Source organism: Ursus maritimus, unplaced genomic scaffold (assembly GCF_017311325.1).
Source record: "Ursus maritimus isolate PB19 unplaced genomic scaffold, ASM1731132v1 scaffold_25, whole genome shotgun sequence".
NCBI lineage: Eukaryota > Metazoa > Chordata > Mammalia > Carnivora > Ursidae > Ursus > Ursus maritimus.
Genome location: NW_024425008.1, coordinates 1,430,822 through 1,443,332, shown reverse-complemented (window position 1 = coordinate 1,443,332; position 12,511 = coordinate 1,430,822). Strand labels below are relative to the sequence as shown.

Here is a 12,511-nt window from a genome sequence, read left to right as displayed (position 1 = left end):
ATTTAATCCTAATTTCGTGAAATACCCAAACCACTAAATTACAGTAAAGGGATTCTGACACCAAATAACAGAAAACCACAGAAATGAACTAGCAGGAGAGGAGACCACAAAAATGTTTGGAGCTGAAAAGAAAACGAATGGGAAAGGCACCTGAGTAGGTCTGAAACAACCTCAAGCTAGAGGAGCTAAGACTGGACAAGCCCAGGTACACCACAGAATATTTGTCTCGAGAACTGGCAACACCTGATGACTCTAGAAGCGGAAGTCTATACGTTTATTCTTTAGACACTTGAAATGTTACCTGATCTGGAGATATTAGGCACAGCTGAGTCCAGGTACCATACGTTAAATAAGGGGACCAAGTCACCATACTAATAACAAATGCTTCCAGAAATAAACTCTCACAGTTGTGTACAATTGCTTTGATAAAGGTACCAAGACAATTCAATGGGGGAAGAAATAGTCTTTTCACCAAATGCTGCAGGGATCACTAGATATTAACAGGCAAAAGAATAAATCAGGATCCCTACTTCATACCACAAACAAAAATCAACTCACAATGGATCACAGCCCCAAATATAAGAGCTACAACTACAAAGCTTTTAGAAGAAAGCAGAGAGGGCGGGATCGACTGGCTTCAGCAGTTCACTGCATGTACAGGAACAAAGCAGGAACTGACTCATGGTTTAGTGTGGTTTGCTGAGAAAACAGGAAAAGCACTTCCAGGACACCTAAGGAAAATGGTGCCGTGCAGAAGCATTTACACCACAGACCTGAGACCACTCTCCTTACAGACCGGCTTGAAGGGGGCCCTGGGCTGTCCTCTGGGAACTCAGATTTGGGGAGGGTTCCCACCATTCCCAGAAGTGATGAGAGGCTCGCTGAACCTAAAATGTTGGTGCAAATAACATGGTTTGTGTTAAATACCTGCTTCCTTCTGGAGTCTGGTGTTTTTGTACTTGCTATACAGAGGCTGCCTACATGACCAGCTCTCAAGAGACCCTGGGCACTTGGGGTTCTACTGACCTTTCCTGGTCGACAACATGTCACACCTGTTGTCACGTCTGGCTGCTGGAAGACTGAGCATGTCCTGTGTGACTCCACTGGGGAAGGCCTCTTGGAAGTTGGCGCCTGGTGTCCTCAGACTTCACCCCACACTCCTGTACCCTTTGCTGAGCTGGCTCTATATCCTGTCACTGCAGTCAATCATAGCTGTGACTACAACTAGCTCCTGAGTCTTTTGAGTTCTCCTGGTAAATCACGGAAACCAGGCATGGTCCTGGGAACCCCTGCCACAAGTATATACTAAGAGAATAAATCCACTTGCTTTTGTAGCATATGGTCTAACCAGATCCCCAGAATTCTACTGGACAAGTAAGTTCTGAATGCTTAGGACAGTGTGTGCATGTGACCTGGAGGTTCCCAAACCTGGCAGGGCAACCCAGGCATATGGGGAGTTTTGCAGGCCGGCCCCAGACTCACTGAATCAGAAGTTTGGCCAGTGGTCTGGGTATTTATTTCTTAGAAAACGTGACTTGTTGACCTGCAACTTTTGGACAGCAGAACTTCCTGAGCTTCTTGCCCCAGCAGCTGCTAATGGGCATGAATCACACCAACTCAGCTTCCTGTCCTCTTCCAACCCACACACGCCCTCCTCCCTCAGCTGTGGCTTGATCAGTCCTTGTTGCTGTAGCCCACAAAGCAGGTTCAGTGTGCCATTATTCTCTATCTAGAGTATATACAAAAATAGTTTTGGAGAAAGATGTTTTTAGTATCTTATGAACTTTAAAAATGCACATAAAAGTGCTTTGTAGACAATAAGAAATGTACAAACGTAATGTATTATTGGGCTTAACAGGCAGGTGCATGCACCATAAAATACAGCAGTGTCTTTGATGTGATGCTTCCACTCGAAGTTATACCTCCTGACAGCTCTCTGCCCTCCTCTAATTAAAAACTCACATAAAGGCTACAAACACATTTTCAACTTTGGTTTCAGGTTTCAGTTTTGTTGATCTTGAGATATAAATATTATCTCCCTGTTAAGAAATAACTTCATCAGGGAAAGATCACAGACGCCTCACGTCTAAACATCAGAACTCACTTTATGGGGGCTCCTGGGTCACTCAGTTGATTGAGTGTCTGCCTTCAGCTCAGGTCATGATCTCAGGATCTTAGGATTGAGCCACACATCGGGCTCCCTCAGTCTGCTTCTCCCTCTCTCTCTGCCCCTCCCCTGCTCATGCTCTCTCACATGCACTCTATCAAATAAATAAATAAAATCTTAAAAAAAAACAACTCACTTTATGACTGGCACCCTTTCCTCCTGCGCCCCTTGCCTGTATCATATACACACCCCTGCCTTGATACACAGCACTATATTGTAACACTCAATATATTATTTCACCTTCCCTGAAGTTCAGGTCACAGGCAATCTTAGAACTCAAAAGAATCTTCGAAATTCAGTTGGACAAATAAGTTCTGAATGCTTAGGATGGTGTGTGCATGTGACCTGGAGGTTCCTTACTTATTTCTGCAACACAAGTACAAACCTGGCAGGGCAACCCAGACATATGGGGAATTTTCCAGGCTCAGCCAGACTCTGTGAATCAAAAGTCCTGCTAATGGGGTCTGGGCCTTTATTTCTTAAGAATTCTTGAAGCAGATATGCCTGGCAGAACCCCACAGAGGCTCTAGACTTGGCGTGAACAAGCATGTCAGAAGGCAGGCAGGTGAAGAGGATTTGTGGAATGGTCTTTAGAAACTGGAGGCTAAGGAAGGAGAATTTATAACCTTTTTTTTTTTTTTTAACATTTTATTTATTTGTCAGAGAGAGAGACCACAAGCAGGGGGAGCAGCAGGCTCCCCGCTGAGCAAGGAGCCTGACATGGAACTTGATCCAAGGACCCTGGGATCATGATCTGAGCCGAAGGCAGACACTCAACCGACTGAGCCACCCAGGAGTCCTTTTTTTTTTTTTTTTTTTTTAAAGACTTCGTTTGAGAGAGAGAGAGAGAGACAGAGATAGAGAGAAGCGCATGGGGAGGAGAGGGAAAAGCAGGCTTCCCGCTCAGCGAGGAGCCTGATGTGGGGCTCTCTGAGCTGAAGGCAGATGTCCAACTGACTGAGCCACCCAGGTGCCCCAGGAGAATTCATAATCTTGACACCACGAATAGTTCTGAGTGGCACAAGGACTATGATATTGGAATCAAAGAGAAGAAAATATAATCTAGTATATCACTTGCTTACGCAGGGAATAATATCTGCAAAGTCTAAAATAATAAACACTATTAAATGGTTTTCATGAGGCTTAATAATACAATCGTACAGATATTATTAACCTTGACAACAAATGAGTACAACTGAAAGAACTGGAAGGGAAGAGGGAAAGAGGAGGTGGAAAAAAGGAGGGAGGTCTATAGATCTGGTTTAAAGTTGATAATACAAAGAAACAGAGATATAAGGATATCATTTAAAGTCACAACAGTAGCCAATAAAAGAACTAAAATCACAGTTCAATAATACTAAGTTGGGAAGCAGAGAGGCAAAGTCACTTGCTCAAGTTTAGCTAGTTAGGAAGTTCTGAAGCCTGTGTGTGACTATGGGCCCTGCACACTCCAGCATTCTTTACCAGCCTCGGGCTGTGCCAAGCACCGTGCTAGGAAATAACCTGCCCAATGTCACACACCTGGTTAGCAGCAGAGCCAGAAAAAGAAACTAACTCTCTAGCCTGAAAATTATTTGGAAAAGTTATCAGTAAAATTTCCAGAAAAGACCATGTTGAAAATTTTTCTCATTCGCTCATCCTCATTCATTCCTTCATTTCTGCTCATTCTTTTCACACACACACACACACACACACACCATTTCTTAGAAAGAGCTCCTCCACTGAGACACATTTCCTCCCACTTCCTCCCTTCCCCTCCCCTCCATATCAGGCCTGTTCTCCAGGGCTACACCATTGATGAAGCAATTCTCTCTGCTGGAGGCAACTAGGAAGACTTCAACCCACCAGCCATTTTGTCCTTCAACACCTGACAGAAAGATCAAGACAGCCACACAGAAGATACAAGGTGAGCCTGCCTGCTCATCTCTTAGCCTAGAGACCGAGACCACCTGCTTCTGGGGTTCGGGCCACTGTCACATGCACTGAGGTGAGCAGTTGCTGCGCCAAGAAGTGCTGTGGTCGCAGCCTGTGGGGGGCATGGAGGGCGGGGCTGTGCCCGAGACCAGCCTGTGTACAGGCCAGACTGTGAAAACCACTCAGTGGCCCTGCGGAACTACACAAAACCTTACGAAATATTCAACAGAAATGCCAATTTCTACCCCCAAAATAAGTCTTTAAAAATAAATTGTAACCCAAATTCATTAGTCCCTACAAAAAGCAGTTCCACAGTTTCAGCTTGACTCACTCCTACTTACGCCGTTCTCTGTGCGTTTCTCTGCGGGTGCACTCATGACATTCCTCTGGGTTCTTTGCTCTTGGGTCTGACGGCCACCTGGAGGAATGAAGAGTGCCAGACTTACTAAAAGACATCCTCGTAAGGGGATACTCTCCCATCTCTTACTTATTTCTGCAACACAAGTACAATATACCAGGCTGAACAACTCAACACTTGGTACAGCTGAAAAAATGCTTTATAATTAATTTTTATAAAGTTGTTTAAATGAAAATTTTCTTCTTCTATTTCAGAATCTTGAAACTGACTTTTATCAAAAAATTTCTAACACTTAAAAATGGTCAAGATGGTAAGTTTTATGTCACATGTATTTTACCACAACTAATTTTTATTAAGCACTTTTTAAAGACTGTTATTTTATAGCAGGTACTAAAATAGAACTTAATATCCAGCAATAAAAACACTGGTGCACAGAACTGGTCTTCACTGGCAGGGTGCAACTGACATGGGCATCAACACAAATCAGGCAGTCTTTAGAATTCTCCTTTGTTCCATAAAAATTAAAATATTTCCCAAAAAAGGCTTCAAACTTGAACTGTAGAAATTATGTGTCCTGTTGTATTTTGTAAAAAAAATTAAGTGTGCTGCACACTTGTGCACCTGACTCTGAAGTCACAGAGACCAAAGTCTTTGATGTGTCCAGTGCCTGCCCCTAGCCCACTCATCTCTACAGCTGTTGCTTAATGTCATTTGAGAATTATCGCACCCCAGAGCCTGCTTTAGTACCTAAAATCCATGACTTCAAAGGCACATGAACTTTATGTTAAAAAAACACATAGGAAAACATTTTTTCTTCTCTTTCCTATTACTTTGAAACATTTGAAGAAAAGTGCTATAATGGAAGTATGGCTTGCTTCGCCTTAAAGCATGCATTCTCAAAGACAGTGATACTGTCCCCAAGGGGCAAAGGTTGGTCTTAAGGGAATAAAAAATATCTTACACTTTTTATGTATACAGCAAAGATATACAGTACATCAACAAATACATAGTACATCTGATGGGGAAAGAGGACGGACAAGAATGGAATGTCTGAAAAAAGGGAGTGAAAATTCAAAAAGAAGTTAAACAGATGTGAGTGGCCTGGAGTGCAGCAGAACACAGTCCTACAGAACACAACAGCCACGTCATGAAGTGTAGTTTCCTAGTAGCAGGAATATCTCTCTCTCTCTCTCTCTCTCTCTCTCTCTCACACACACACACACACACCTCAGACTATGGCATCTGTCAGTTTACAGGGTAAATTAAATTCTTAGTTATTCTTGGTATTTTTAAGGAATAAGGTATTCAGGTTAATTTAATATTCAAGAATGTCTGCCTCTTCCAAACAACAAGCTACCAAGTAGTTAGAATACTATAAAACATACATTAGAATGATATCAAGTGCCACTTAATCTCTGATGGTAAAGATGAGTCAGAAAATAATGACTAGTAAGAGGTGACATTGGGTGAGTGCTTCCTGTGCATCAGCCCCACTGAGCACTTCGCCAGAACACCTCACAACCGCAGTCACAACCCCATGCACCCTGCAGATGAGGTGACAGGGGCAGAGGGATGGGAAGTCACTTGCCCAAGAGCCTCACTAAATAAGGAGCCTTGCTCCCGTCTCCAGGGCAGAAGCTCCGGGATCTAGCTGACTCTGCATGCGGCCCGCATGGAGCTACTTTACACGCCAAGCCTGCCGCCCCAAGTGTAAAAAGGTGACTGAATCAAATGTCCTCTATGCTCTCCTCCAGCTCCCAGATACAGAATTCTCATTTTGGTGAGGGAGTTCTTTTACTTCTTGTTATGTATCCTGTAGTTCTACACAATAAACACTCATATGTAATCCCTTTTAAGTAATATCAGTTGGTGACAACTGCCTTCTACTCAGCTCTGTGGGAAGCACAGAGGAAACATGTTCTTGGATCCTCAACTCTGGCTGCTTAGAATATAAACTGGAGGAGAAACTCAGCGAACAAAACAGGGAACAAAGCACCCCCCCCTTTTTTTTTTAAAGATTTATTTATTTATTTGGGATGAGGGGGGATGTGGGGAGGGGTAGAAGGAGAGAATCTTTCAAACAGACTCCCCACTGAGAGTAGAGCCTGACGCAAGGCTTGATCCCATGACCCATGAGATCACAACCTGAGCGGAAAACAAGAGCCAGACGCCCAACTGACTGAGCTACCCAGGCACCCCCAAAGCACCCACCATCTTACTTCTTGGGCTCTGAGAGACAGGTGCAGTATGCACAAGCAGAGGAAACACGGCAGAGGGTAGAGCATTATGGGGGGTTACTTGTGAGTCAAGGCCCACAGAATATGAAGATGCAAGAAGGGATGTGGCTGAAAGGGAGAAGAGACAGGGAGGTTGAAGAGATGGGTAGGGTCTTATTACAAATACCATCTAAGCCAAGTTGAGGAGGGTCAAGCAGGGAGGCAGGGACTTGGCTGGAAGGTTCTACAAAGCGATGCAAGCTGTGATAGATCCAGTCCTGACTGCCAGTCCCTGCCAGTCTGGGAATCCCTGTCACCACACCTTCCTGGCAGCTTCCTTCAACCTGGTATCCTGCATGCTCCCCTCCACATCCTGCTCATCCCTCGAGGTCCCCAGTCTGCCTTTTCTAAATACTCTGCTCAGTGCTGACAGTGGTCCTCTTCCCAGCACGCAGGTCAACTTCCCCTCCTCCCACTTATCTGCTGCACCTGCTGTGTCAGCACCACCCGGCTGAGCAGCACTGTAGGGCAATGATGCGGGATAACTGGAAGGTCAGCACTGTCACCTTCCTTATGACTCTGAACAGTTCTCTTAAGTATCCCTAACACTTCTAAACTTTATAAAAGTGAGAATAAAATAAGACCTTCCCCCCAGCCCACCACCCACGACATTAACGGTTATGTACATATATTATATAAATAAAAGTAAAATATACAACTTTTAACTAAAGTACAGCTGGGTACAGGGGCGCCTGGGTGGCTCAGTCAATTAAGTGTCTGCCTTTGGCTCAGGTCATAATCCCAGGGTCCTGGGATTGAGCCCCACATCGGGCTCCCTGCTCAGCGGGAAGTCTGCTTCTCCCTCTCTGCCTGCCGCTCCCCCTGCTTGTGCTCTGTCAAATCAATCAATCAATCTATCTTTTTTTTTAAAAAAAGTATAGTTAGGTACAGGAGGGGTATAAGTATTTGGAGAGCTCAGGCAGAGAACTAAAATAAATTCTTGGCACTAGAATAGCACTCAGCTGTCAGCTCGTCTAGCCCACCTTCTCGGGAGGCTTTTGTCCTGAGAGGTTGGGCCCTTGTCTAAGGTAAAGGTGGATGAAGAGCTGGACCCGGAACCCTGGTCTCCTGACTCCAGATGACCAGCAGTGGGTGGAGTAAGACCCAGAAGTAATGATACACTGAACAGCAGCACTGGAACAGTATTTACAGCCATGGAAAGATGATTCCAAAGTAGCTAGTAGCTCATCCTAGGGGCAAAATGTCCTTTATGATAAAATATAAATAAAAGGGGATAATCTGCAATAAAGGAAACTTTTTACAAAAGGATGCCCCTTGTTCATTTTTTTTAAATACCAGAAGTAAGCCACAATCACTGTTACATAACAAGTTAAGGGTCTCTTAACTGCACAGTGTATATACAGACTTTTAAAAAAAGTTCTCTCATTTTGTTTAAATTCTAATTCAAAAATAAGTAGCATATTCTCATGGTTCAAAATTCGAAAGGAACCAGCAGGTATACAATTAACAATGTGCCCTCCCTCCCCTGTCCTGCAGCCTTCCCTGAGGCTAGCAATGGGGCCAGTTTCTTACAACACTTCCAAAGACACATGCGCACATGTACAAGCCAATACAGACGCACCGAATTAGGCTTTTGTCTCTATCGCACAGAAGGCGGCACAACGGGCGCGTGGTTTTGCACCGCGCTTATGCACTTACCTGTTCAGGAGATGGTACGGGTCAGGGCACAGAGCTGCTTCCTTATTTCTGGCCGTGGAGCAGCCTACTGTGTGGACGTACTGCCGTCTCTTTAACCTGATGCCCACGATGCCCACGGCGGGCATCAGGCTGCTCCTACCAGCAATGCTCCACGAGCAACGTTACTTACGCATTATTTTGCACGTGTGTAGGCACAACTTTAGGATAAGTTCTCAGAAGTGAGGCTGCTAGATGAAAGGTCTGGTGCTTTTGTAAGTTTAACAGATATGGCTAAATTGCCTTCTGCGGGAGCTGCCAATCGGCACCTTTCTCAACCTCCTTACCAACACTGCGTTAGTGAATGTTCTCGTCTTCACCAGTGTAACAGGTGAAACAGACTCACTATTTTCCCTGCATTTCTTTTATTAGGAGTAAGGCTAAACATCCTTCCACATAACCTAGGGCCAAGTATATTTGCTTTTCTGTGACCTGTGTGTACATCTCACCTTTTTTTTTTTTAACTGATTTTCCTTTTCATGTACATGATTTAGAAACTCACATATAAAGGCAGTTAGCCCTTGCGATATGGGCTGTAAGTGCTGTTTCCCAGTTTATAATTTGTCTTTTGACTTTGCTTCGAGTGGTTATTGCAACACAGACAGTTTTGTGGGGGGGTTTTCTCAATAATTCGGTTTACCAGTCTTTTATAGCTTAGTGTTATGCTTAGTAAGGTCTTGTTCACTCTAAAAATTTTTTTAAAAAACACTTCTCTGAATTTTTCTAATCCTTTCATGGTTTTATTTATTCTTAAAATCTCGATATTTGACCCACTCAGTATTTATCAAAAACAATGTCTTTAAAAAGCAGGCCTCCTCACATGTCTGAGTCTGTCACCTGACTGGCCTGGGGAATGAGCAAGGCCGGAGCGCCCACACAGTGTGGAGGAACTGTGGACTGCCACAACAGAGCTCACAGAAATGCGAGATACCAACTCTCCCTCTCATCACTTGTGAGTGAAGGGAAAACAAAGATGTATTTTAACATTTACTCCTATTTCACTTAAATTAACTTTTGTGGCAGGAATTAACAAATGGGGAAAGCATTTATGTACCTTGCTCATTGCTCTCGGTTGGGGAATCCTCATGTCGAAGGAAAAATTTCACTTCTTCCCTGCGTGGCCCCCACTTCTGAAGATGTTCATACATCATGTGGTCAAAGGGTATGGGACGCTCTAGAAAAAAAACCACATCTTACTTATTCCAGAAACAAAATGACTCCAACCAAAAGTAAAAAAATATAGATTTAAATAAGTGCGCGCGTGCGCACACACACACGTGCACACACACACGTGCGCGCGCGCACACACACACACACACGCACGCACACACATATATTAGAACTCAAGGATATTATAAGCACTAAATTTTAACTTTAATGAAGTGAAAGCAGGAGTATGAGTTCCCGGGAAATAATTCAGGTAACACGTAACCACAAGAAGTGTATGTAAAAGCGATTTTGCAACATTAAATTGGGAACATTGAAAAATGCCCTCTAGAAGGAGGCAGTGTGCCTCCCACTCTTCAAAGAAACACACTAACACACTGGTCCAGCCTCGCCGTTCACTGCTATGTTGCGTGTGGTGGTCAGATCCACACAGGATGGACAGGGTACCTCCTGGCAGCTCAGGTACCAGTGAATGTTGGCCAGCACCTGCAGAGACCAAAAACTATCCAGTTGATAATAAAAATGAAATTATACAGAATCAAATGTACTAATGCATTTCAAATATTAGAACAAAGCTAAACCCCCCCTCACTCACAGAGTATGGACACAGTCACTTGAGAAGAGCACTAACACAGCTGTTAGAGTTACAAGGTAACATTTCATAGGTTTCAAGCTAGTCTGCTTAGAACCTCATCACGCATACAAACAAATCAAAACAAACCAAAAACCTGGGTTGTTTACCTTTTTCTTAGGTGTTTGAAGAACTATTTATATTCTGGATACTAACCCTGGGTTGGTTATATTGAAAACAGGCTTGTCTTCTAATTTTATCAGTGCCTTTTGTTATAAGAAGTTTAAAAATTTTAAATGTAAGCAGTTATCAATCTTTTCTGATTCTGAATTTTTCTGTACAATAAATTCTCTCTACTCCAAGGTCAAAAGGATAGTCTATATTTTTTTCTACAAATTATAAAGTATTGCTTTTCACTGTCCTTATGGAACTGATGTGATTTTGTTTTTTTACAAACAATTGAATCGTCAATTGTCCCAGCATCATTTACTTACTTGAGTCTCCTTGCCCTGGAGACCCGTGATTGCCACCTCTGACCCGGCTCAGGCCCTAGCGGCCCCGGTCTCTTCTATTCTGTGGGCTATCACCCTACCTCGGTGTGATGCCAGTCTTCACTGCTACCGCTTTATCACTGCTGTCTGCTAGGTGAAGTCCCCTCACGTGGCTTTCTTTCAAACTGTCTTGGCACTGCTCGGCTCTTTGCTCTCATATGTATTTTAAAGGAGCTGCTTGTCAAATTCTCCTTTTAAAGGTAGGCTTTTGACTGTAATCATATTTATTTATAAGTAAAATTTGGGGAGATCCAAAATCTTTGTAAACCGAGTCTTCTAGTCCATGAACATGGCTCTGTCTCTCCACTGTGTTCAGCACCTTGTGTTCTTCAATGATTTTTTTTTTTAAAGTCACCACAGAGGTCTTGTAAACCTTAATCTATTCCTTTGTACCTTACAGATTTTTTTTTGTTTATATAATATATAAAAATAACTTTCGTTTAGAATGATTGCAGACCTCTAGGAAAGTAGTCAAGACACTATAGAGTTCATCCAGTTTCCTTAATGCTAACATCTTAACTATGGCATCTTGGTCAAAACTAAGAAATTGATGCTGGTGCATTACTATTAATTAAATTCCAGGCTTTATCTGCATTCCATCAGTTTCTCCCCTAATGTCCTCTTTTTGTTCCGGGAACTGAACCAGAAAATGACATTGCATTTACTCGTCTTAAACCCTGGGTCTCTGCTGCTATAATAGTTCAGTCCCCCCCCCCCCACTTTTTTAAAATAACCTTGACAGTTTTATAGAGTTCTGGTCAGGTATTTTGTAGAATGCCCCTATTTTTGACTTGTCTAATGTTTTTCCCATGGTTAGACTGAGGTGATGGATTATGGGGAGAACTCCACAGAGGTGGGGTACCTTCTCCTCTCATCACACCATGGTGTGCGTGCCATCACCATGACAGATCACTCTGACGCTGGCCTTGACCACTGAGCTGAGGTGGTGTATGCCAGGTACCCCCCACCCCAACTACTACCAATTCTCAAACAGACAGTTGGCAAATGGTGAGTGCTGTAATGCACGGAGGGGGAGACTGCAGGCTGATGACAGTAGCCTATTTCTCCAGAAACATCTCCCCCAACACTTCCTTACATGCCAATGACTGATTCGTAGGACCTATTATAACCTCTAGCTCTGTAATAGGAAATGGCAGGGAATTTTTTTTTTAAAAAAAGATTTTATTTATTTACTTGACAGAGAGAGAGACAGCCAGCGAGAGAGGGAACACAAGCAGGGGGAGTGGGAGAGGAAGAAGCAGGCTCCCAGCGGAGCAGGGAGCCCGATGCGGAGCTCGATCCCAGGACCCTGGGATCGCACCCTGAGCCGAAGGCAGACGCTTATGACTGAGCCACCCAGGCACCCCTGGGAGGGAATTTCTCACTCTCAAGAGTTTAATACCTCAGGAGCTACCCCCGACCCCCACTTTTTGCTGTTACCAACACTAACAAATGTGGTTTGTGCAGGTGAAAAGTAAACTGTATTGTGAAATTTGGATATTTTTTGGTAATTTCTTGCTTAATTATTAATTATGCCTTTCTGTTCTATATTTTATTAGTGTTTGTGTTTTACAAACATTCCTGGAAGCCCAAAGTGGCAATTTTTGAAGAGAAGGTGTGAGATAAGAGAAATTCTAAACCTAGGCCTACGCTCAAGAGAAGTGAAAACATATACCCACACAGAGCACTTGCATGTGAATGCTCAGAGCAGCATTACCACAACCAAAAAGTGGAAACAACTCAAACACCCATCACCTGCTGATGGATAAATAAAATGTGGTCTATCATACAATAGATATAATTAAGCCAAAA

The 12,511-nt window shown here is 43.4% G+C and overlaps 1 protein-coding gene across 1 annotated transcript in view; it reads right to left on the bottom strand.

Moving 5' to 3' along the window:
* Positions 1-12,511, bottom strand: part of PPP1R13B (protein phosphatase 1 regulatory subunit 13B) — an 85,336-nt gene that overhangs the window by 33,678 nt on the left and 39,147 nt on the right. The window contains exons 3-4 of the mRNA XM_040641335.1: positions 9,465-9,584; positions 4,423-4,499 (exon numbers count right to left, since the gene is read on the bottom strand). Of these exons, the coding sequence (XP_040497269.1) occupies positions 4,423-4,499; positions 9,465-9,584 (197 nt within the window). The remainder of the gene's footprint in view (positions 1-4,422; positions 4,500-9,464; positions 9,585-12,511) is intronic.